The 27,480-nt window shown below is 36.8% G+C and overlaps 1 protein-coding gene and 1 pseudogene across 2 annotated transcripts; both read left to right on the plus strand.

Annotated features, from left to right (window-relative positions):
• The first annotated feature begins 292 nt into the window (after positions 1-292).
• LOC127429194 (coiled-coil domain-containing protein 92-like) lies at positions 293-6,598 on the plus strand. 2 transcript variants are annotated; one of them, XM_051678068.1, is made up of 5 exons: positions 293-511; positions 3,339-3,501; positions 4,896-4,943; positions 5,037-5,383; positions 5,636-6,598. In XM_051678068.1, exons 2-5 carry the CDS (start codon positions 3,372-3,374, stop codon positions 5,954-5,956), a joined length of 846 nt encoding a protein of 281 aa, XP_051534028.1. In that variant the 5' UTR covers positions 293-511; positions 3,339-3,371; the 3' UTR covers positions 5,957-6,598. The 2 variants fall into 2 exon arrangements, with proteins under 2 accessions (XP_051534028.1, XP_051534029.1); XM_051678069.1 differs by lacking the exon at positions 293-511 and having other exon boundaries at positions 3,147-3,501.
• A 2,094-nt stretch (positions 6,599-8,692) lies between these two features.
• LOC127428772 (clustered mitochondria protein homolog) lies at positions 8,693-26,990 on the plus strand (annotated as a pseudogene).
• The last annotated feature ends 490 nt before the right edge of the window (positions 26,991-27,480 follow it).

A 27,480-nucleotide genomic window follows, 5' to 3' on the forward strand; every position in this document is an offset into this window, starting at 1 on the left:
ACACTATTATTAATTTACAGTGTCCTCTTTTGCAAGTACCAAAACTTGATAACACACACGGTATATAGAAGTCAGAAGAGCTTATTTGCATAGGCTACTTTTACATTTCGAGATAAGAAGGTGAGGTTTTTCCATAGCTAACAATAGAAATCCTAAGGCATGACGTCGCTATCCACGGTGCTGAAATCGAAACCTTCGCGAAATGAAATTACAAAGTGCGGAGAATGTTGTAGGCTATAGCCTTGCAGGATTGCAAACAACAGAAGTCTCTACGCGTTTAAAATATAGGTTACAGTTTACCAAATCAAATTTGTCCCATTTGTTAAACGTCCTTGAGCACGCCCTGCTTTATGCTCGAGTTGTATTTTAAATCAGAAGGACTTCATTGGCTCAGTGAATCAGATTTGGGCGGCATGGCAGATGGCTAACCCTTTCCTGTCCTGACGCACTGTTTTGGTGGCGATGCTTTTCACTGGAGGTGTCCTGCATCATTCATCTGTTCAGTCGAATCGTAAGTAACATAGACCGTGCATGCTGTGACATCGGCACATTGCATGTCATTGAGATATTAACCTTGGAAAAATAACCAGCCTAAAATCTTAAGCGGCGCACTGATTTCAAAACATCGGAAGGAGGTGTAGTTTTTTTCCTCAGATAAGCATGTCACCAAAGTAAGAACATATTGAAGACAAAATAATCATTACAGTAGGAAGTTTAAGCTTGTCCAGTTGGCAATGCGTGCAAAGAAGTGCATCACATTCATTTAATCATCGTTTGTTTACATATTCCAAGATCTGATACCTGACGGTTGAATCAGGTGTGCTAATGTTGAAATCGGGGTGATGTTAAACAGCAACTGACATTGTCATGACAATTGTGTGATTATGTAGACAAACACTTTATAGATTGCGAATATCTGTTCTCCTCAAAGACGATAGATTGCGATGTTTACAAGTGACTGCCGTTGTTACGCAGTTCCTGGTCAGAATGTACCGGCTGTACCAATGACATAATATTAACTTTTACCATAACATGTTGAAGTTTGAACAAAGGATATCAATAATGTTGACTACAGACTACAGCCTGTTATAACGTGCTGGTCACATTTGGATATCCTACCATGCAATATTTTTAATGGCAAATGCTATTTGCTCCCTGGTGCAAATAGTGGCAAATATTATTTGCACTTCAGCCCTGATTACAAATAAGGGTAGATACTATTTGCATGCCTGATTTAAAAAAAATAATAATAATAATTTCTCCCCCAATTTGGAATTCCCAATATGCTCTAAGTCCTCATGGTGGCATAGTGACTCGCCTCAATCCGGTGGCGGAGGACGAAATCTCAGTTGCCTCCATGTCTGAGACAGTCAATCCGCGCATTTTATCACGTGGCTTGTTAAGCGCATTACTGCAGAGACCTAGCACTGTGGAGGCTCACGCTATTCTCCACGGCATCCACGCACAACTCACCACAGGCCCCACCAAGAGCGAACCACATTATAGCGACCATGAGGAGGTTACCACATGTGACTCTACCCACCCTAGCAAATTTGGTTGCTTAGGAGACCTGGCTGGAGTCACTCAGCACCCTGGATTCGAACTGGCGACTCCAGGGGTGGTAGTCAGCATCTTTACTCCCTGAGCTACCCAGGCCCCTGCACCTCTGATTAATAACAAACAGTATAGGGGCATCACTGCAGGGTGTTTATTCAGAGTCCCACAGACACATTACACCAACCCTTACCCCTAAACCTAACCCTAATCTTCCTTTACAAAAATTAACCATGGTTTTACTACAGTAACCATAGTATCACTATGGTATTTTGTTTTAAAATCATAGTAACCAAAAAATAAACATGATTAATATATAAAAACCATATTACTGTAGTAGTAACACATTGTTAATTGCATCAAATCTATGGTTTCCGCCAAAAAACATGCTTACTTCAATATTACTATAGTAAAGCTGCCTTTATATTCATTTTTATGTTTTATTATAAGTAGTAGTAAAGAAAATATTAAGAGAAGAGACAGAAAACAGAATGGGGACAAACGGCGAATCGAACCCGGGTCAAAAAGTCTAAAGCTGTGTCCCAAATAACGCATTATACACTATGCACTTACAGAAAACACTATGCACTCAGCCAAGTAGTGTATATATTTTCAGAGTGTAGTATCGTCCCAAATGGAACACTGCACTCTTTGTTACTACACAGAAACATTCGTCGTTTAACAGCTGATGGAAGTGATGTTCCAATCGCACGTGTTGCCTTTCAGTTTATCACTGATATCTAAAATAATGAACATATTCACACAGCGTAAAACATTCAACTCACATTTGCAAGGTGCTGTCTTCACTGAAGTTTCAGTAGTTGCTACATTCTCCATTATTTACAATTGTTTTGTCAGACCAGCAGCGCAACCAGGTAACTCTGCCCCTTTCGCTATGTATGGCAAGAAGCGAGCGCTGAGTGCATGAAGTGTCCAACATTCCACACTCCGTTTTGCCACTTGAAGAATTGCATCATCCGGGTACTCATAGTACACTTCTTTTTGCTGCATTTTCAGTGTAAACGTAATACTCGCACTACTTACACTACAAAATTGCGTAGAATAGTGTGTGGTTTGGGAAGCACCAGCGTTACGCCCCACGCTACTGAAGCGCCACTTACAATGCAGTTTATCGTAAATTTCTGTTTCCAATAGACTACTGGAGAGCAAACAGCCACGCTATGTGGCAGGTGTTATTACAAATAGTCACTCTGTATTTTTATTAGTACGTAGCTACTTAAATATTTTCAATATTTTTTAAGCCTGCTTTAATGGAAATTAATATGCCATAGATTTTAAATGAATGATTAACCCTAAATTAAAGGTGCACTCAGTAATTTTTTTCATCATTAAAAAAGTTGAACTCCTAAAGAAATGAATTGTAATTTTGCAATACATGTAGGAAATCATGTCCACTCACATTAAAATGAAGACTCCAGTCATATCAGTAACCTTATAAAAGCTGTTTTATTCTACATGGAGAGGGTCCGCACATGGGGGCTGCCATGTTAGAATCACATGACCAGCCGAATACTACTCGCTTAATCTCAGTAACCGTCCTGTTATTTAACACTTTCACACATTGATTAAAGTAATCATGACTGGCATCTGAAACACAATGGCATCTGAAACTGAAAAGTGTTGATTTTAAATGATGCTGCATCCAAGCTGCTAGGTGTCAGTGTAAATCCAAAATGACACAAAGACAAAAGTTATTGAGTGCACATTTAAGAAAGTGTGTTTACCTTGTATTGACATTCCAGTTTTACTCTAATTGAAACCAGGTTCTGTAACCTGCAAACATCTGAGATATTTCCATGGATAGATCCACAGTAGCCGAACAGGTGGAGAATGTGGAGCGTAATGTATCATTCTTGCAGCAAGAACACAGGATCCTCCTGACTGGTCTATGCCTTGAGATACGCAACTTGAAGAAACGATGCAATGGTCTGTTGTTGCTTAGATATTACAAATGGTTTCTCAATGAGATATCAAAATCATACAACTCACTAAAAAATAATCTTTGCCAACCACTCTATTAATTCTGAGTTCAATAAGAATGTGTAGTTGTCAACAAAACAAATCATTTTATTTATTTATTTCAGTTTTAAAGTTACCTTGATTAATTTTAAGAGTTCATCATATAATAAAAAATTGTTAGTTTGTGTAAAAGTTGAGAGGCTTTTTGCTTTATTTTAAAACATGCCATTTAAAGCCATGCACAACAGTAGATAAGGTCTTAACTCAAGGCAGAACTCATTTAATTAAAGCAGTACATTAACAAAGCAAAGAGAAGGAGAACAAGAGGGCATTAAAGGGATAGTTCACTTAAAAAATGTCAATTCTCTCATCATTTACTCACCCTCATGCCATCCCAGATGTGCATGACTTGTATGGACCTACACAGCTGAGATATTCTTAAAAAAACTCTGTTTGTGTTCAGCAGAAGAAAGAAAGTCATTACACATCTGGGATGGCATGAGGGTGAGTAAATGATGAGAGAATTGACATTTTTAAGTGAACTATCCCTTTAAATACACAAGATAATTGGCTTTAAGGAATGTTCTGGGTTCAATACAAGTCAAACTCAATCGACAGCATTTGGGCATAATATTGATTACCACAAAAAGTTATTTAGACTCGTACCTTGTTTAAAAAACAAAACAAAAAAACAAAACAATGAACAACAACAACAAAAAATTGTGGTTAAAGTAAGGCACTTAAAATGGAAGTGAATGGGGCCAGTGCATAAACGTTAAAACACACATTGTTTTTGAAAGGTATAACCACACGACTTTAACTTTATACGTGTTAATTTTAGTGTAATAAAATTGCTTACTAACCTGATCTGTGTATAGTTAAATGCAATATAACAACTTTGTTGTTATCACATTGTAGTACCAATAATCCCAGTATTGGATATAAGTTTACACAGATAAGGCTAGTAAGCAATTTTATCACACTAAAATCATGTTAACACATATAATGTTTATGTCTTGTGGCTATACTTTTTAAACAGTGTGTATTTTGGTGCCTATGGACTGGCCCCATTCACTTCCATTGTAAATGGCTTAATGTAATCGCATTTTTTGTTTCTTTAAATAAACAAGGGGCCAGTCCAAAAAATTCTTGTGGTAATCAACATAATTCCACAAATGTTGATTGAACCTACTTTGTATTGAACCAGGAACACCTGGGAACAATCAAGGGAGGCACAATGAAGAAAGACATTACTGTACATGAACTTCAAAATCAAAGCCATACAAGACAGAGAACAGAAAGCACATGAAAAAGCCAAACGATACCCAATAACGTTACAATCTGTTTGTATGTCTCTGCAGACCTGAGTTGTTATCTGAGTGAAAGGCCACCCGTAAGAAGCCGAGAAGGTGAGTTTCAGATTCCAGAAGGGTCCATTTTTATTTATTTTTTTTTATTAGTTACATATAAACTTTAAGCCTTCCATCTACATGTTATTACAGAAATCGCTCTAGAGGAAGAGTTGCTGCAGGAACGATTATTGGAGACAGAGCAGCATCTGGCTGAGCAAGAGAGCGCACTGGTGGAGCTGCGGGGAGAACTACGGAAAAAGGGGGCTCTAGCGAGTGCACTTCAGGTTCGACTTAGAGATGAGGAGCGGCGATTCCTGGAGGAGCTGAAGCGGCGCAGTCATAAGATTATGACACTGAGTCGTGACCTCTGCAAGCAGACTGATGTGGCCGCTCAACTCTCCTTCCAACTGCATTCTGCACACTTTCGTCTCTACCACCAGACAGAGGACAATGAAGAAGAGGAGGAAAAAGCGGAGGATGAAGGAGGAGCCATGCAGGTAGGATCCATTAAGGACACATACATGTCCAAGGGGATACTATCTGGAATTCATTATGTTCTATATATAGTGTACAAAAATATTATTAACATGTTAAAAAGAGCAGATTCACCTACAGGACATTCTAAATTATAATGAACATCTGACAGGGAAAATGGCACAGCTTGCCGTATCTACACAAGAGCAGCACTTTTCTCACATTATACCTTCATAATTTGACATAAATGAGTTTCCTCTTTTACCTATTCACAGGAATCAGATTGGGCTGCAAGCTCCCCGTGGGCATCTCCAGTAGCAGCGGAAAGCTCACGACAAAGCCGTGCTTCAGGAAGGATGAGGCGATCGGAGAAAGTGAGAGAATGCGTGCCCCGTGAAAGGGTGCTTGGACCCGAGGAGCCTCGCCCCATGCCTGACCCCGCTCTCTTCCTTTACCCTTTCAGACATAGGCTCCTCCCTTTGCACAGATCACTTGGAGGCCGCTGGCGGGAAGGTGGCCTTTCGGAGACTCAGATTGGTAGATTCAGGGACCGACCATTGAGAGAGGATATTGGAGCAGAGACTACAGAATTATAAGCTAATGTCAAGGCTGGCTATTTTGGAAGATTTTGCTCACAAAAGACTGATCAGCCACATGTTACTCCATTACTTCAACAAATATGTTGTTGAATCCATAATGCTATATAAAGAAGAGTTTTCACTTGCCATTGAGTAATTATTTGTGTCAATAAAGTAAATTATTGTGATCATATTCAAAACACTCTGAATGACAAGGGAGGGTGGGTAATGTAAACAGGTGTATCATTTAGTTATTTTTTGTTTTCTCTTTCTCTGTCTGACAGTAAAATGCTTTATTTTTAACTGATGAGGAGTATGATGTATCATGAATTAAGGTTTATTTATTAAATATCATAAAAATTCTCCAAATTTGTGTTATTTTGTCCATTATGTATTTCTGTATTTGTCATTCACTTTTAAATAAAACCACTTACTAACCTTTTCTGTTTAAGTTATAGGCTGTGTCTCCTTTGGAAGGATGCGTCCTCCGGAGGTCGCATACGTCATCGAGACTGTCTCGTTTCAGAAAAGCGAGTAGGACACTTCAATTGCGACCTTCTTTCATGGGAACTAGGAGGATGCGTGAGGTGTATCCTTCGTGGGCACTCACAACCCACATTTCTTTGCTTCAATGGAAATGTCTAAAAATCTAGAAATGTCAATTTGCCCGTAAATATGATGTTCAAATGCAAATAATGTTAATTTCCAAGTTGAAGTACCTCAGTAGATGGGTGCAGAGTATATAATATGTATAATTATATTCATATATAATTAAAATAAAGTATTATAGACTAAAAATACAACTGTAAAATCTATTTTCTTTTCTCTTTACATCATTATAACTCTCCTAAAATGTACCTCATACATTCCCTTCTAAAGGGACTTTGTTCCCTTCTCACTCAAAGCGCTCGCGCTTGTTAAAGAGTGGCGAGCTGTCATAGCAACCATGATACATTCCGTTTCCGTTTGTCCTGCGAAGGCCGTCTCGTTTAAACGAGACATGTTTAAAGGAGGACACTCGGTATACTGCAGCCTACATAGGACGCGTCCTACCTAGCATGCAGCCTTCCAAACGAGCCATTGTGAGCGATAAACATTAACGCTTCCGCCTTTCCACTCAGACCGCAGGAGCATTTCAGAGCAGCGTGTTTGCATTCTGCCGGTACTACAGCATCCTCTTATAGCAACCAGTGTGGAGCCTGAGCCGGCAGCTGATTCAAAGGGGACACAGCACAGAGCAGTGCCTGACACAGTGCTTTATTCCTGCCCGAAAAAAACAATTGCACTTCAAAAGCTTTTGCCAACGCTGTGAATATAGAAGACTCCTGAATGTAAGCTGATTTACATGAACGCATGCCATATATGCAAGAGGTAAATCCACGTGCTTCTGCTTCTGTTTTTATTTTTATTAATTTTTTTACTTTTTTTTGAGTGAAGCTGAAGAAATGAGCTGGAATTTCTCATAATGGGATGCTCCTCTGAGGGGGGGTGTTCATGAGAGACACAGAATGAAGTGCAGAGGAGAAGACACTATAGACCTGTAAAGTTTTGGATGGAGAGAGGGAGATCTCTGCTTGGGACGAGCTCTTTCTTACAGACAATTATGGACAAGAGGCACATTTATGAAATGTGAGGAGATACTTGCATGTTTTAAATATTGCTGCATTAGTTAGAACTATAGGAAGAGTGGAAGAAATGTAATTTTTTTAATCAATCTTTATAATCTATGCAATGTTTCTTGTTTTCTGCTTTTCACTTTTCTCTTTGACTTTAAATATATAGGGGATATTATCATCCATTCAGTCGCTCTATTTATACAACTAAACACGCATAAAATATTTTTGGGTACACAACAGGCCTTGTGCCAGACTTGGTAATTAGGTATGTCAGCTATCTGTTAGACTTGTCTCACAGCTTTGACCAATAAAGCAAGGCTTGCTTTAACATCAAGGTCACGTAGTGGAAGTCTTGCTCATTTTAAACCCAAATCAGCTCTTACTATCAGCTCTTGGACTCCAAAGTTACAGTTCTTTTGCTCTGTGGTTGAACTAGAATGAAATGGTGGCACTTGCAACATGGGAAACACATTTCACTGCTGCCTCAAGGTGTCTGATTTTATTCAAGTTAAGAAATTTGGTGACCAGAACGAGGAGTGTTCTGCACTTCTATCCAGAGAGAATAGAGTTATAGAAAGCCTCCCTTCTTCAAGGACCTCTGCTTCTCCTGTTTTGGACCAAGGTCACCTCATTTTCCCAGATATTGTGCTAAGCAGCAACCTTGGGACAACTCTAGTCAGAGAGGACTCAATTCAGCCTTTCGAGCTCCTGTTGGCAAAAAGGGAACAAGCACAAGATGTCAGGAAAGAAGATAGAGTGGGTGAAAGCAATCTATGGAATGGAGAGAGCGAGACAGAGGGGTAGTGGGCAGCCAAGCACAAAAATCATTTATAAGGAGCTTTTACATTCAGGCACAAATCAATCATATTCCACAGAGGACGAATGGCCCTTGCTGTCTTCCCTATACCTAGTACCTTTACAAACAACTGCTGCTAATGATGTTCTGCAACAAAACTGAATATGCACTCGTGGACAGGGAATAGACAGCTGTAAAACGTTTCTTGGGCAAAGTCCTGAGCATCCTTTACTTCCCAAGAAGCAAAGACAAGCACAAAACTGGGAATTATTAGCACAACCAGGTGACTCTGAGGACCAGGCTGTGCAACAACATAATGCACTGTCTGTCGTGACACTAGAAATGAATATTATAGAGACCGAGCATGTTAATGAGCAAGCTGCGACTAATGCAGAAGAGAACATTTCCACTCACTTGGATTGTATTGAGAAGAAAACGTCTGATGTAGTGCAACAGCCAATGGAAATGGAAGAACACCTGACAGACACGAGCTGTGGGATGGTGGAGCATGAGTTTGGGGAGTTGGAGCAAAGTCTAACACAGATGGACCAAGATCCAATATGGACAAAGAAGGATGTAGAACAGAAGCAGTGGGACCTGGACGCCCTAAACCAGAGCCAAACACCATCACTGCGGGATTCTGGACCAATCCAATTAAAACAGAGACCAGACCAGACTGAACGCTTAACCCTTTATGTGGTTGATAAGTTGTTCCTGGCCACTCCGAACTTTACAGGTGTGTATTCTGTCAGGTGTTTGTGACTTTGCAGTGTTGAGAGTCCTGTTTGTTCATTAATATCAAATTAGGCTTCTTATTGTAGATACTGAATATGCTTATACAGATTTAGAAATACCTTTTGGGTACAATTTGAAGGACTATCATCGTCCTAAACCAGGGTTTTTCAATCTTTTTGATGCCAAGGACCCTCAAATAGGATGATCCTAGCCTGATCTCAAGAAAAAGATGTGACTGGCTACATTTCAGCAAAATGACATTATGTAGTTACTTACACATATTGCAGCAGTTCCAAGGTGAAATGTCCACTGTGGAGCTAAAAGTGAGTTACATTTTCTCCTAAACAGATGACATTTTACATCGAGTATAAAATCAACAAAATCTACATTGGCAGCCAAAAGTTTGGAATAATGTACAGATTGTGCTCTTATGGAAAGAAATTGGTACTTTTATTCACCAAAGTGGCATTCAGCTGATCACAATGTATAGTCAGAACATTAATAACATGAAAAATTACTATTACAATTTGAAAAAAAAAATTCAGAAATTCTTAAACTACTTCAAAGTGTTCTCATCAAAAAATCGTCCACGTGCAGCAATGTCAGCTTTTCGGGTCCTTGGCATTCTAGCTGTCAGTTTGTCCAGATACTCAGGTGACATTTCACCCCACACTTCCTGTAGCACTTGCCATAGATGTGGCTGTCTTATCGGGCACTTCTCACGCACCTTACAGTCTAGCTGATCCCACAAAAGCTCAATGGGGTTAAAATCCATAACACTCTTTTCCAATTATCTGTTGTCCATTGTCTGTTTCTTTGACCACTCTAACCATTTATTTTTGTTTTCTTTGCAATTCTTCCCATAAGGCCTGCACCCCAGGGTCTTCTCTTTACTGTTGTACATGAAACTGGTGTTGAGCGGGTAGAATTCAATGAAGCTGTCAGCTGAGGACATGTGAGACGTCTATTTCTCAAACTAGAGACTCTGATGTACTTATCCTCTTGTTTAGTTGTACATTTGGCCTTCCACATCTCTTTCTGTCCTTGTTAGAGCCAGTTGTCCTTTGACTTTGAAGACTGTAGTGTATACCTTTGTATGAAATCTTCAGTTTTTTGGCAATTTCAAGCCTTGTATAGCCTTCATTCCTCAAAACAATGATTGACTGACGAGTTTCTAGAAAAATTGTTTTCTTTTTTTGCCATTTTTGACATAATATTGATTTTAAGATATGCCAGTCTATTGCATACTGTGGCAACTCAAAAACAAACACAAAGACAATGTTAAGCTTCATTTAACGAAGCAAACAGCTTTCAGCTGTGTTTGATATAATGGCAAGTGATTTTCTAGAACCAAATTAGCAATTTATCATGATTACTCAAGGATAAGGTGTTGGAGTGATGGGTGCTGGAAATGGGGCCTGTCTAGATTTGATCAAAAATGACTTTTTTCAAATAGTAATGGTGCTGTTTTAATGTCCTGACTACACTTTGTGATCAGTTGAATGCCACTTTGATGAATTAAAGTACCAATTTCCTTCCGAAACAGCAAAATCTGTACATTATTCCAAACTTTTGGGCGCCAGTGTACTTTAATCCTTCAGCCTAAACTTAACCGATAGTGTCATAAAACGCTAATGTGACACGAAAAATGCAATTGCTGAATCAACCTTGTCATTTTATGGTGTTTCTATGACACTTTTGGCTCAAATGTTGACTTTTGTGCTCATCAGGACTCATACCACTGTCCTTGGAGTTGCAAACGCTATGCTCTACAAGTTGAACTGCAATACAATTTTATTGCACTTGAACAAGCTTGTAGTTGGTTATGTAATGCAAATGTTAAAATGTCGTGCACTACAGTAAAAGTGTGTAGATGTCATAAGATATCATTGTGTGAAGAACAGAGCAAAAAGTGTTTCTAAACTGACAATCTGCAGTTTTACTCGTGATTAGGGATGCACCAATGTATTGGCTGATGATTTTTATTGGCCAATTATTGACCAAATAAAACCATCAGCATGGTTTAATGGTTAAATGGTTTATTTATAATTAATAAGTAACACAAGTGTTAAAAACTCTGTGAATTCAAATGCACAATCCAAAAATAATAATAGCCACAATATGTAGAAGATTTTGACTTTTGAGACATCGGTATGATGCTGCATGATTGATTGAATTAAGATTGAAATCGCAATATGGCCGATGCGAGGCCAATTGCGCGATTACTTAAAAGACTGCGTCTCTGCATTCAGCGCTTCAGTCAGAGCAGTGTGAGCAAGCGGCGCCCTCTAGCAGTCTGGATGGCAATATCTATTGTCCATTATACCACTATAATACAGTATTTAAAAGAGGGTTTTGTTTCTTTGGTTTAAACTTTTATTTTTCCATGTGTTTGACATTTTCATGGAATTGCCCAACATATGCATAGTATGAATTTGTAATGTTCTATTTCTGTTGTAATGTCCTCAAAAACAGAAGTGCAAAAGTTTTTGTATTTATTTTCTATCTTCTATTTATCTTTCATTGGGTCTCTATTTAAAGTTTTGGCCTGTCATGTGTACAACAGATTCAATGCTCAATGGAAATTGTTTATTTTTCTTTTTATTGTTTATTTACTTTTGTACCTCTTTGTACATTTTAAAAAGCAAAATTCCAAAGTAAAATCTGGTGACAAAATAAGGTAAGTGGCAAAAAAATCAGCTTATTGTTTTTTGGTGGTGGTTGTTGTTAAAATCGGTATCGGTCAAAAATATTTATATCGGTGCATCCCAACTCTTGATTTGTGCGAAAGGAGAATAAAAGTCATTGTTGTTTTAGTGCCCCTAGTGTTCATTTCACCAGAAAACTGACGATATGTTCAACGAGCCACATAATAATAATTTTGCAAAAATATAGGTAACATGATTGAATGAGATCAGGTTGGATGAGCCCCTTGCAATGGACCCCTTCATAATATTTTAAGGCAGCTATACATTTTCATGTATAAAAAGCCAATTATACTGTATGAGAAAAATAGTAAGCATGTAGAATGTTGTTTGCAAAACTGAATAATTGGCTTTTACATCATTATTGTACTAAAGTCAAAAGAAATGATTAAAATATTATTTTGAAGCCATTTTTGTATCCTGTTAGTAATAAACTTATGATTTCTATTCTTTTGATTCCAAAAGACACCATGCTCAGTGGCCATGTGCTGGACACTCAAGCAAATAATATGACAGAACAGGTCGACTGTGGCATCGAACAACAAGAGCTACATGCTGTTCCTGACATGGACCCATCTGACGATGCAGTGTTCACCATCAAGATCCAGGCTCCAGGCACAGAACCCACTGATTTCCAGGTAAGGGCTTGTCACTTGTTGAAACTCAAAATTAGCTGCTTTCTATATGTCTGCTTATAAATAAACATGCCAATACAGTGGACTCTAGATTCATCCTGGACTTAAAGAGAGAGTTCACACAAAAATAAAAATTCTGTCATTATTTACTCACCGTCATGCTTTTCCAAAACTGTATGACTTTCATTTTATTCTGTGGAACACAAAATGCGATATTGGGCAGAAAGTTAGGTATTTACAGCCTCAGTCCACATTCACTTTCGCTGTATGGAAAAAAGAAAGTTAAACTGGTTTGCAATGGCATAAGGGTAAGAGTAAATGATCAAATTATTTCATTTTTGGGTGAACTATCCTTTTAAGGTATTACCTTTCACGATGGAACAGGAGATCAAGCAAGTAATGATGGACCGGGAGGAGACCTGCCAGCGTACCTGTTTCTCCATGCAGCTCAGTGGAGTCACACTTGACAACTTTACCAACCTTAGATCCATTCCAGTCCTTCAAGAGGGCTCAGTTCTGAGGGTGGTGGAGGGTAAGCCCCTAAGATTTATTAGGATAAATCTAATTCAAAATTAGTTGATTAGGGAATACGTACCTCATTCCAAGTAAAGGCCTGTTCACACCAAACCCGTTTTTTCGGTAGGAACGTTCGTTCTGAACGAGCTTTTGTACGGTAACAATGGATTCCGATGATGCTATACATACCGAGCTGATACATACCCGAAAATTATTTACTTAAAAATAAATAGTTGCAGTTCATGAGCCCTTGGTACTGCAAACATAAACCCGTTCTGTTTTTGAAAGTCTGCTTATGGTGTTATTGTCTTAATGTACATTATTTAATATGCATATTAATGTCCCTGTATATTCTCATGGCATTAAAAATAGCAGCGACGTTCAGCAATTCGTTTGCACTAGCTCGTAGTAAAATGTCCCAAAAAATATTCCTTACATGCAATGTTTTAGACAGTATATCACTGTACCTTGTATTATACTAACCAGACATTCTAAAAAGAGAAGTTGGGTTCTGGAGTTCATTTGGAAGATACTCATAGACAGGGCCGTAGCAAGGTAATCTGGGCCCTCTGACTGTACATTGCTCTGAGCCCCTTTCCTATTAAAAAATACAGTTTAGAATTTGTTGTGGGGACTCTTGGCCCCTAGAATCATTACCACCTTTCACCCCACTAGCTACGGCCCTGCTCATAGATAAATACATGTGCAAATATAAATAGGACATTATGCAACAGTGCTCTTTACTCATCTCACTGGCATTAAAAAACAAACAGATTAATACTGATCAGAATGCATCAAGACCATGGAAAGAACATAATGAAACAGTTATGCTGAATTAGGTAAATAAATGCTTTAACAGCATTTATTATTTTAATCTCTAACAGCTGAAGGGTTCGGAGAGGAGACTGGTATAACAACAGCACTGCAACAGCGCCGCCAACCGTACAGGAGTGACATTTTTCATGTCATGTTTTTATGGACTCTGTGCGAATAGACCTTCCGGTAGAAGTTCGTTTTGCAAAATCGTCACGGATTTAGCGTGAACAGGCCTTAAGCCTTAAAGCATAATTCACCCAAAAAAGGAAAATTCTCTAATCATGCCACCCCAGATGTGTATGACTATCTTTTGCTGAACACAAACAAAGATTTTTACAAGAATATCTCAGCTCTGTAGGTCCTGACTCCTAACAATGCAAGTGAATGGTGACCAAAACTGACTTGAAGCCTCAAAAAGCACATAAAGGCAGCATAAAAGTAATCCATATGACTCCAGTGGTTTAATATCATGTCTTCTGAAGCGATCCAATCGGTTTTGGGTGAAAACAGACCCAAATGTAAACCATTTTTGACTGTACATCTTGCTATTGTAGTTTCTTGGCAAAATCCTGATGATTACACCTCTTAGAGCTTGAAATGTGCAGAGCACTAGATGGTGTCAGGAAGTGTATTCGAGTCTGAAATAATGATCGCCAAGAAGACTGATGATTTTAAGATTTATAGTTAAAAAGGAGTTACATTTTGGACTGTTATCACCCAAAATCTATTAGATCACTTCAGAAGACATAGATTAAACCACTGTACAGGTTTAATACAGGTTTGGAAGAACATTAGGCTGATTAAATTATGACAGAATTTTCATTTTTGAATGAACTATTCCTTTAAAACTTCATCAAATGGTAAACCTTTTGAGATCTATTTTTTTTTCTTCTAAAATCACATTTCAAATTTTAAACTCCCAAATTTTATGAAAGTATTAAACTGTCAAATATTCAAAAAGATGTTATCTTTAATAAATTTGTCTTCGCGTTCCTTTTTAACTAAAACTCAGACCCATACACAGTTCGAGAAGTGTGCATCCATCTACGCCATGTCAGAGACCTTTTAAAGAGCCTGGACCTTACTGATGGCTATAATGGAGTGGAGGGCAGCTCACTGTCATTTCTCAGCTATTTCACAGAAGAACGTATGGACGGTAACATACAACTTACAGATCACGTGTTTCATAAACACAAATTCCTATGTTTGTGTGTTTGGATAAAATTAGATATTGTGTTATTTATAAACCTGAATTATATTCCAGAGAGCTACAAGCCTAAGAGAAGAGGTGATGGGATGAAGCATGCTGTCTGCAGCCCTCCAGATCACATTCTTCCTGGTTGTAAGGAGCATTTACAGGTACTTCTGCAACCTCAAACTAACTTTGGGAAGGTAGGGCTTTAGGGTATGTGCAAATATTTAGAAAATGATGGGGTTAAAATAATAATTGCATTAAAAATGTGCTACTGAACCAAATGTATTGGTATTGAGTTTAGGGGGATAATATGTACTTCTTCATTTTACAAACAGCTAACAGAGTGCTTGAAGATTCTGAGCATGAGTAGCTGGAATCCACCTCCTGGAAAAAGAAAGATGCACGGAGACCTCATGTATCTTAATGTGGTCACAATGGAAGACAGACACTTCAGTATAACAGCGTCAACTCGTGGGTTCTACGTAAATCAGTAAGTTATGTTTAAAAAAATTAGCCCTACCAGACAGAGAAATGTCTGACCTGCACTCCTGAGTCTTCTCTTTACTGTTGTACATGAAACTGGTGTTGAGCGGGTAGAATTCAATGAAGCTGTCAGCTGAGGACATGTGAGGCGTCTATTTCTCAAACTAGAGACTCTGATGTACTTATCCTCTTGTTTAGTTGTACATCTGGCCTTCCACATTTCTTTCTGTCCTTGTTAGAGCCAGTTGTCCTTTGACTTTGAAGACTGTAGTGTACACCTTTGTATGAAATCTTCAGGTTTTTGGCAATTTCAAGCATTGTATAGCCTTCATTCCTCAAAACAATAATTGACTGACGAGTTTCTAGAGAAAGCAGTTTCTTTTTTTTGGCCATTTTTGACCTAATATTGACCTTAAGACATGCCAGTCTATTGCATACTGTGGCAACTCAAAAACAAACACAAAGACAATGTTAAGCTTCATTTAATGATATAATGGCAAGTGATTTTCTAGAACCAAATTAGCAATTTAGCATGATTACTCAAGGATAAGGTGTTGGAGTGATGGCTGCTGGAAATGGGGCCTGTCTAGATTTGATCAAATATGACTTTTTTCAAATAGTGATGTTGCTGTTTTTTACATCAGTAACGTCCTGACTATACTTTGGGATCAGCTGAATGCCACTTTGGTGAATTAAAGTACCAATTTTTCGAAACAGCAAAATCTGTACTTTATTCCAAACTTTTGGCCACCAGTGTGTAAAATATATATATATATAAAAATATACATACATACATATATAAAGCCAACAAAACCCAAAGTACAAATATGTATAATAAAGGTACGAATAACACAAACAAAGTATATACAAAAACAATCAAAATCCAGAGGCAAAAAACATAAAGTTAAGATAACTTCATAATACCATCAGGACATGGGGCAAAGGAAAAGTTACACTGAATTATTAACTAGAGGTGAAAATCCAATCAATGCACAAACGAATGTTCTTGTACAATGGACAACCCTACTGCAGAATATTTTACATTCCCTTGCTTCTGTATATAACAGATTGTATTTGTATATTGTACATACGTATATATATATATATATATATATATATATATATATATATATATATATATATATATACAGTTGCAATCAAAATTATTCAACCCCCCTGACCAGCAATACATTCTGGTGATGTGAATTAAAACACATCAACTAAAACCTCAGTAAACAGTCAAAGTAAGTTTTTAATACACATTTGAGTGATTTTGAGAAGTGTTCAGTTTACCCAAATTTTAAAATAAAAAATAACTAATTCTCTCCATAAATGTCATGCCAAAAATGTTCAACCCCCAAAGTCAATCATTTGTGGAGCATCCTTTATCCTTAATAAAAGCAAATAAATGTTTCAGGTAAGTGTTCTCAGGCTTCGGACACCCCCATAATAGGACTGACCCACCTCCATGCTTGACTGTGGGGATGGTGTCGTTCTTGTTATCACCTTGTCATCTTACTCCAGAAGTCCTGCTGACCCATGGGTCTAAAACTCATTTCTGTTTAGTGTCATACATCTATAAAACATTCTTCCAGGACTCCACAGGTCTTTCCTAATTATTTCTTGAATATTCAAGTCAACATTTCCCTTGGTGAAGTTTTGCTTTCTTCCACACCCCAAGAAGGTTGCTGTTGTACCATATGTACCATGTATGAATGGTGCTGCCAACTTTGTCTATTGGAAATTGAAGTGCCTTGGAAATGTACTTTTAGCCATGACCTTTCTTGTGTAATGAAATAATCTCCTCTATTAGCTTTTGAGACATCTTATTTTTAATTGCATTTTTTGCATAAAATTAAATTTTTTCTTACAACGCTAAACTTAAATTTTAAAACTTAAATAAGTGCCATTGCAGATTGATGACTTAATTTTGTTTTAAAAAATTACTTGTGTAGCCTTACATATTTAAGAAACAGCTACATGCAATAGGGGTTGAATAATTATGACATGGCTGTATTTTTAAAAAATCCTGCTATTTTGAAATATTAGGTTATATATTCACACTGACTTTGAATATGTCACTCAACTGATATAGATGTAACATTTCTGGGTCATCAAAAAGCTTACCTTTGTAAATCTTTACTGTTTTGGGGGGGTTTTCTATATATACTATATTTTCTATTCACTTTTTATTTTTATTCTATTTTTTTATTATTATCTCTGTCTTGTTGTATTGTTTGTGCACTGGAAGCTCCTGTCACCAAAACAAATTCCTTGTATGTGTAAGCATACTTGGCAGTAAAGCTGATTCTGAATCTGATGCAGCGCAACGAACAGAACAGAACACAGGATTTTGCGAGACGCTTTTTAAAAATGTAAGTTGTTTTTAACTTGATATGCCGTCTAAAAACATGCGAAGCTCCTGCCTGAGACGCTAACAAACACAGAGATATGGAGAAACATTCAAATACATACGTTTAGCTCTTATTTACAATGAAAGCTATTCAAAAACAGTGCAGATGGAAGCAAAACAGTGTTCGGTCTGAACAGCCCCTAAGGCGGTAAAACCCCTTTTTGGTTCTAATTGGAATGAAGGCGACGGCTGTATCCAGAATACCACCTTATTTTTTCTTTTTGTAATAACTGAACAAATAATTATCACCTTTAACTTCATCAGGCTAACAGTGATTTTGTGAGCACAGCCACTCGAGGAGCCATGGCAGTAATAGATGGTAATGTGATGCCCATCAACCCTAGTGAAGAACCAAAACAACAGATGTTCATCTGGAACAACATTTTCTTCAGTTTGCGCTTTGATGTGCGGGATCAATACAGAGATTTGGGTGGGGAGGCTGCGGCCCATGCTGCCCCCATTCTCAACCTGAATGGCGTGAGGGCTTACTGGGCAGTGGATTCCGAGGGCCTGTACCTGCTTGACTCTGTAGTGACTGATTACCGTGGCTACCGTGTCACTGCGCAAACTATCGTGCCAGGAATTCTTGAGCGTGACCAAGAACAGAATGTTATCTATGGCTCCATCGACTTTGGCAAAACCGTTGTCTCTAATGACAGGTAAAACCTTATTTTGGGGCTCTTAAATGGATGTTTCAACCAGAAATTTAAATTCTGTCATCATTTGCTCAATCTTATGTTGTTCCAAACCCGTATGACTATATATTTTAACATAATTCTTCTGCTGAACACAAAAGGAACACAAAACCTTTATATGAAGAAAAAAGATTAAATGAAAGTGAATGGTGACTGAGGCCAACTTTCTGCCTAACATCTCCTTTTTGGTTCCACATAAGAAAGTAAGAAATAAGAAAGTCATACTGGTTTGGACCAACTTGCAGGTGAGTAAATGACAGAATTTTAATTGTCAAATTATTTAATATAGAAGCAATATATGTACACTAGTACCCTAAATGTTCAAACTAAACTAAACTGGTTTTAATCTCTCTTTAGGTATCTGGAGCTGCTTGACAAACCCAGTAAGAAGCTGAGAGTGCAGCACCACTTAGTGCTAAACAAAGATGATACAGTGGTCGAGTTGTGTTCCTCGGTGGAGCACAAGGGCATTGTGGGTAATGATGGACGTCACTACATCCTGGATCTACTTTTTACCTTCCCACCTGATCTCAACTTCCTTCCTGTGGAGGATTTAAATCCTGTGAGTCAACAGTTGGGTTTCCCAAAGCAACATCCTCATCGCCTGGTCTGTCTGAGACAGGAGCTCATTGAGGCCTATGTTGAGTACAGGTAGACATTAATATATTAACCTTTCCTATGATGAAAACACAGGTTAATCTAAAGAAACTTGTCAAGAACATGTCCAAGTCATATTTCACCCCAAAATCCAAAGATAGGAATTATATTTTGCATAATACAAATTAAGTCATTTTTGGGACTGTTTACATTAAGACTGTTTATTTTATTCTCCTTATAATTAAGCATATTTTCCCCCAACTCTCATTACTGTAATGTAAAAAATATGATTGTTTTATAGTAATAAGTATATGAGAATCATCATTGAGAATAATCGAAAGTAAAAATCAAAATTAAAATGAGAATTTGGGGAGGAAATCTGCTTAGCTGGCATGAAAGTAATGTCACAATGCAACAATTTAAATTTTCTAAATAAAACAGACCTCATTAATTTATTTATTTTTAAGGAGGAATAAGAATCGGATATGTTGTTGATAGGTTTTGTGAGATTCACCAAGGCAATAATTCTAATACTGTTTATATTAAAGAAATAGTTCATCCAAAAATGAAAATTATGTCATAATTCACTCATCTTCCTAAACCTGCATGAGTTTCTTTCTTATTCGGAACACAAAAGGTGAACTTTTAATGAATATTAGGGCCATTTTTATATAATAGCAGTTGATACTGCCTCACTATAAAGCTTAAAAAGTATCATAAAAGTTGTCCAATGCCGCTCATGCATCATATTGCAAGATGTCTGAAGGCATACGATACGGAATTTATGTAATTTTTCAGTGAAAATGTTGACGTCCATTGCATGTTCACAGTAACAAGCAAGAACTTGCATGTGTTTAGCGCTAAACAATAGAAGTTAGCCTGACATTGTGTTGAAAAGATGGCCCGCGATATTCATCAAAACATCGTGTTAAAGGAATTGTTAATCCCAAAATAAAAATTCTCTCATTAATTACTCACCCTCATGCCATCCCAGATGTGCATGTCCTTTCTTCTGCTGAACACAAATTAATGCAACTGAATTCAATACAATGCAAGTGAATAAGTACCAACTTTTTGAAGCTCCCAAAGGACGTAAAGGCAGCGTAAAAGTAATCCATAAGACACCAGTAGTTAAATCTATATCTTCAGAAGTGATATGTTAGGTGTGGGTGAGAAACAGATCAATATTTAAGTCCTTTTTTACTATAAATCTGGGCAGGGATGAGAATTTTGGGTAAAAACTGACTTAAATATTGATCTGTTTCTCACCAACACCTAACATATCACTTCTGAAGACATGAATTAAACCACTGGAGTCTTATGGATTCCTTTTATGCTGTGTTTATATGCATTTTGGTGCTTCAAAGTTCTGGCCACCATTCATTGCATTGTATGGACCTACAGAGCTGAAATATTCTTCTAAAAATCTTCATTTCTGTTCAGTAAAAGAAAGAAAGTCATACACATCTGGGATGGCATGAGGGTGAGTAAATAATGAGAGAATTTTCATTTTTGGGTAAATTATCCCTTTAAGTTCAGTATTCAGTCAATTACTAGTTTCTCATTCAACAATGTCACCTGCAAATAGTTTTGTATAATTCTGTGAACTTTATGTCAAGTTTTGTGTTAAACAATTTTATGTATATGTGTATATTGCCTCAGTTACCAGATATTCATAGAGACGGTTTCACAAAGTACAGAGAATGACATCACCAAACCTGGTGGCACATCTCCAGTACAGAGTGATTCCAGTACCACCACTTAGCTCCCCTTAACTGCTGTGGCACTTACAGAACAGTATGAAGAAACTGATACTCTTAAAAACTGCACCTGTAAACAATATCCAGCAGGATTCTTCAATTAAACATATCTTCTCCTCTCTCAGGAATACCTTTGATATACAATTCAACCCTATCATCTTCTCTGCAGGTGTGTTGGTTAGCTTGATGCATCTTATTCTGTTCAACCTTACAGTCCTAGACTGTAAACGTGTACAGTAGATAATGTTAGAAATACCCATAGGACTATATTTTTACCCTGCTCCATCATGTTGAGTCACTTTGACCCAGAAACACATTTTGAGTTATATGCAATAAAGTAAATAGCAAAGTATCAGCTTTCTAATGAGATGATTGTAATGATTCCTCTCCAAAATGTGACAGATATAAAATTATTTAAATGTTGGCTGAGAGTTTCCTTTTTACATTAGTGCATACAACTCAAAATGTGTTTCTAGGTCAAAGTGATTAAAAATGAATGACACTATAAAACAATGAACACTACTGTTCTTAGATAGTAACTGTCCTATAGTTTGCTCAACTGAAAAAGCATGACGCTAGCAATGCTAAGCTCATAGGTTTGACTCCCAGGGAACACACATACTGGTAAAACATATAGGCTACTTTGAATGTAAGTTGCTTTGGATAAAAGTATCTGCCAAATGAACTAATGTAATTTTTGTGTGGATTTCTTCTCTCAGTAGGTGTGTGTTTTCCCAAGGAAAGTATAAAAGATATCCAGAAACAGAAACAGCAGCTAAAAGATGCTGCAATCTTCTTGATTTCCAGTCAAATCCCTGCCTTTGTGAGTTGTATTTTTATAAGGATTGATAAAATATAACAGATCAAATACATCATCACTGACATACTTATTAATCTGACTCCAAATGGAATGTGAGAAATCACATTGTTAAAGAGATAGTTCACCCAAAAATGAAAATTCTCTCATCATTTACTCACCCCCATGTCATCTCAGATGTATATGTCTTTCTTTCTTCTGCTGAACACAAACGAAGATTTGTAGAATAATATTTCAGCTCTGTAGGTCCTCACAATGCAAGTGAATGGTGGTCAGAACTTTGAAGCTTCAAAAAGTACAAAAAAGTCAGCATAAAAGTAATCCACACGACTCCAGTGGTTAAATCCATATCTTCAGAATTGATATGATAGGTGTGAGTGAGAAACAGATCAATATTTACGTCCGTTTTCACTATAAAAGTGAGATTTATAGTAAAAAAAAAAGACTTAAATATTGATCTGTTTCTCACCCACACCTATCATATCTCTTCTGAAAACATGGATTTAACCACTGAAGTCTTGAGGATTACTTTTATGGTGCCTTTTTGTGCTTTTGGAGCTTCACATTTTTGGTACCCATTCACTTGCATTGTATGAACCTACAGAGCTGAGATATTCTTCTAAAAATTTCCAGTGTTCAGCAGAAGAAAGTCATACACATCTGGGATGGCATGAGGGTGAGTAAATGATGAAAGAATTTAAATTTTTTCAATTTTGTGTAATATTTTAAATTATATCTCTCCAACTTGATTATTTATAAAGTATTAATTTGTTATTGTCCAGACAGAAATAGATTTTCAGTGGATAAAACTTTTTTCTGTCAGTTCTGCCTGAATTGTATGAAAACATTTACAAAAAGCAAATAGGCCTATTTAAACTATTTCATACACATTTGAATCACCAGGTTGTCTGAAAGAGGGCTGTGAGTTAATCAGACAGGCTCTGGGTCTCTTCACTAATGTGTATGGTGCACTGCACCAGGATGTCTGCATTTGTCTACGGCTGCTGGGACGCATACACTACATCCTTGGTGACTACGCTGAGGTATCACATTTATGCTATAGAATGATAAATGAATAAACACTGAAAACCTATCTTTGGATTCACTCTTGGATTTTGTGCTGTTAGGCTCTCAGTCACCAGCAGAAGGCAGTAATGATCAGTGAGAGGGTTCTGGGAATTGAGCATCCCCACACTATACAGGAATATGTGAGTATTCACTTTTATTTTGATAGATTAAACGCTGTTTATGAACAATATCATACACTGCATTGCTGCTGATATTTGTTAGGAGTATAAAAGAACATATGACTTACAGTAGTTTGTGTCTGATATATTTGGATGTGTTTTAAATTAGTTTCCTCTTTGTGTAGAAGCATCTTGGTCTTTATTGTTTTGCTGGTGGGCAGCCAGCAACTGCTTTGCGACTGCTTTACCGTGCTCGCTACCTGATGCTCCTGGTATGTGGAGAGGACCATCCTGAGATGGCTTTATTGGATGTGAGTTACAGTATGACATAATGGTAGCAATGTATAATGAAGAACAGTGACATTGAAAACATTAGCTAAATGTGAAAATGGGTAGTTGGCATGACATGTAGTAACTGCAGTGTTTTGCAGTGTGACTTGATATACTTCATATAAAACTACTATAAGCTAAATGTTTCTAATTCTTGTATATAATTATTATTCATGCAGTTTTTATGACCTCATATCAATTGAGAGACTACATGGAATATTAAAAATGCATTTGTCTCACTGCAGGACCATTTAAGTGAGCTACAAAAACAGCTAAAGGGTGATTAAAAGTAGAGGTCGACCGATAGTGGATTTTGCCGATATGATAACTAGGTGGTGGGAAAGGCCGATAACCGATTAATCGGCTGATAGTTTTTAAAAATCGACTTATAGGATGTTAAAAAACAAAACATATTCCTTCGTTTCTATGACAGGCACAGACATAGAGGCTACAAGTATTGGCATACATTTCTCCAGATAACTGATAATTCTAAAAAGCAACTGTCAGCACTGATTAATCTGTAAAACCGATATATTGGCCTACCTCTAATTAAAAGTGATTAAAAACTTTAAGAAATGGTGACCTGAAATGGAATGACATCTAAAAAATATATGCTTTCCTTTATCCATTCATATACATTTTAATAAAAAGGGTTTCAAAAAGTAAATGCCCATCTGTCAACTGTCCAAATTAATGATCATAAATATCTTCGTAAATGTATATGCAAATTAAATTTAAGGTTCAATTTGGAAAATAAGTAATAAAGAAATAAGAAAACAAAAAAAATAATGCATCTATCATTAATCGTCTAACTGAAACTTATATTGTTTCCATCTACTGTATAGACTAAGATTGGTCTTGTGCTGCATAGTATGATGGCCTGCGATCTCACCCTTAAGTTCCTGGAGAATGCCCTTGTCCTGACCTCCAAATATCAGGGTCCCTCATCTCTTAAACTAGCACAAAGGTGAAGACTAAGCACAAACAAATCAGTCAGCACTAAATCATGATCATAATGTCATAATTTACTCACCCTTATATTTTTTCCAAGAAAGTCATACACTTTTGGAACAAATGAGGGTGAATACATTTTTACATTTTTGGGTGAACTATTCCTTTAAGGAAACATAATTGAAAACTGAAGTGATTCTCTGGTCTATCTTTGTAGTCATCACTTATTGGCAAAGGTGCATGAGAGTAAAGGAGATTTCCGTGCTGCACTGTGTCATGAAAAGGAGTGCTACAGCATATACAGGAAGCAGGTAAGTGAGTAGAATTCCAAAATCATTTATTTCGTTTATGGAATATGTTTTTGATCACTTGATAACTGGTTTAATCAGATGTGTTCATTTAAATGTGTTGACTGTTGCATTTATGAATTTTTTTCAATAGGTCGGAGAAGAACATGAGAAGACCTGCGAGAGTTTAGAGTACCTTAAACATCTCACACATCAGGCTGTGATTCTACAGAAAACAATGAACTGGATCTACAAGACTGGCTCAGACACTAATATTTCCCCTCTCAACGTTAGTTTTACATTTATTTGTACAGTGTAGTATACATACAATACTGCCCTACAAAGTCAAAATGCAGTATCTTGCCAACACTGAAACTGAGAAAAATGGCTTCAAAGTCTTTTGATGTCCAGCCAAATGTGCTGACCATACACACATGGTGATTATATATATTACATGAATCTTAGCATTGATGAGCCAAATGACAGATCATCACTGGAGGGTTTTTTATTTTAGGGGTTTAGGGGGGTAACATTTGTTAAACTAATGTTATAAAGAAGTGCACTTCGAAGAACTTTTGATTTTGAGCAGATATTATCATAATTTCATGTTAATGTTCTTGTCGATTTTGACTGACGGTGTCCATAGGGAAAAGGAAAAAAGTGTGTTTTTACTGTATATTATGTCAGATTACCTAAATACCAGACAATTAACCTATAACAAGTGATTGCTGATGATCTACTTCTGATAAATTATGATCTACTGTTGATGAATTACTGCACATACTGTATTTATTAGGCTACATGACAGCATTTACTTTATAGTGTTTATATTGTAATACACTGTAGATGGTTATAAGAGTGCATGTTTTGTTTCCCTTATATTTGTGTGAGCTGGGACCACAGACATTACAAAATAAGAGCCTTCTGGTGTATTTCAGGCTTATTCATACAGTAGTTAAAAGTCCTGCGTTATGCACCAAATCATTTGTTTTTTCTTTTCTGGTTATTTTGGAGATTTTGGTTGCACAATAAACAGTGTCTGGTATTGGTATCTGCAAAATCCAATACCAACATTTATTATACATAATGTTTGAGGGTGTGTCTCAATGGATTTTCACTTGCTCTATAATAATAAATGAATGATTTTGTTTCTGGCTCTTTTTTTCTTCATATAGCTGAATGCTCCAAGTTGTGTTTGGATCATGGAGCAGCTAAATCTAGTCACTGGAATTGTCCTCATTCCTCTCGGGTAAGAAATTTTTTTACACACCTTAAATTTCTTTGTATGCACAATAAAGATAACATAAATAATTACAATTATGACATGTTGTTTGTTCTCTTTTCTCACCACTATATTTTTTTTTTTTCTCTTTCGTTATTTTATTTATTTTTGACTGAAGACCTTTAGCAACTCAGGACTGATGCCCAGAAAATAACACAGCTGTCTAAACTCGAACAAAATGATGTGCAGTCAATGGAGGATCTGCAGGGGCTTTTTGAGGATCATGAATAACATAGAAAGCAACTGTATACGCAAGAAGTCCAAGTCATTTATCTACACTGAAAACCCTAATAAGTTGACTTGACTCAGTTTATAATAATTTTAATTGAATTGACTCAAATTTAGATCATACAATAATACAGCTCATATAAACAAGATTATTACTGATTCTAGGTCAGACATTAAATAAACTTATTTCTCCACAAACATGCATACATGCCTACATTTCAGTTGCACATGCACAAAGACAACTGGGATGGTGTTAACAGGGTCAATCTTGACCAAAGGGGACATAGATCACCCTAATGGTGACATCACACGAAACAACTATTTGCAACAAAACAATATAAATAATACTCAAAAAAAAGTATGAAATACCCCCATATGTTCCCTTTGACCAAGAAAACATAATTAATAATCCAAGCGCAAGGCATTATGGGTATTCCCCATAGCCTACATTTTGTACTCAATAGTTTGAGTTATTAACACTTAAAGTCTTAAGTCTATATATAAAAAAAATAAGTTCAAGGAACATATATATTTGAGTTTTGAGCCCAAAACTTGACATTTCAAGTATTGATTTTTCCAGTAATTACAGCATTAGGGTTTACAGTAGTAAAAGGACTTTAAAAACTGAAAGTGAACAATCAGATGTGGTAAATAGTGTTCTAGATCTTCTAGCTGAGGTTTAAAAATATTAATATAAAATAAAAAATGAAAAGGTGCAAATAAACTACTAATCTTGACCACGTGCCAGATGATCCTATAGTTTTTATGACCATGAAACTCAAGATCTGTGGATCTATTGAAGAAAATATACCTCCCTTTAAAAGCATGAGTGTATCTAACTAATGGTTTGCACATTTGTAAAGTGGACTGTTTATGGTTCTTTGTATGTCTATCTTTGAATGTTTATGCGCACTGTATCTGGATAGCTGAGAAGCTGAAGGGCCGCAGAACAGTATGGAGGGCTAAAGCATGCATTTCAGACCTGACTGAATTTGGCATGCTTTCAATGAATGTAAAGGCCAAGAAATACTTTGTGAAAAGTGCTAATGCAAATAAAGCAGTCGAATCACACAGTGGTCTCTTTAAAAAGACATCTGCATCACAATATGCTCAGACATAAGTATGTATTCATGTGTATGTTCGTTCATTAATCTTTCATAATCATTCATCTAATAATGGCACCAGCAGAAATGTCATGACATGTTTCAATATGAATGTTCAAACATAACATTGCACACATTGGTGCAGATGTTTTGTATTAAGTGTATTTACCTTGGTAATATAACAGTTTCCACCAAAATATCAGTTATACAGTTATTGTTAAATTGTCAACTAGACATTATAGCCACCAAAGTCAATTTCTGTATGATGGTTTAGTAGCCTACACTAAACAAAATGTTTAAAGATTGTTTTTTCTTGCACTCTTTATAACGGTATTACTGTGGTAACAATAATTATAGTAGACTATTACATTTGAGTGTTAACTATGATAACCATG

The sequence above is a fragment of the Myxocyprinus asiaticus genome, chromosome 38 (genome assembly GCF_019703515.2).
Source record: "Myxocyprinus asiaticus isolate MX2 ecotype Aquarium Trade chromosome 38, UBuf_Myxa_2, whole genome shotgun sequence".
NCBI classification, from domain to species: Eukaryota; Metazoa; Chordata; class Actinopteri; order Cypriniformes; family Catostomidae; genus Myxocyprinus; species Myxocyprinus asiaticus.

Coding starts and splice junctions, on each gene's coding strand:
- LOC127429194 (XM_051678068.1), top strand. CDS start 3,372: ATGGATAGATCCACAGTAGCCGAACAGGTGGAGAATGTGGAGCGTAAT. Junction 4,944..5,036: donor ACCCGTAAGAAGCCGAGAAG/GTGAGTTTCAGA, acceptor ATGTTATTACAG/AAATCGCTCTAGAGGAAGAG. Junction 5,384..5,635: donor ATGAAGGAGGAGCCATGCAG/GTAGGATCCATT, acceptor ACCTATTCACAG/GAATCAGATTGGGCTGCAAG.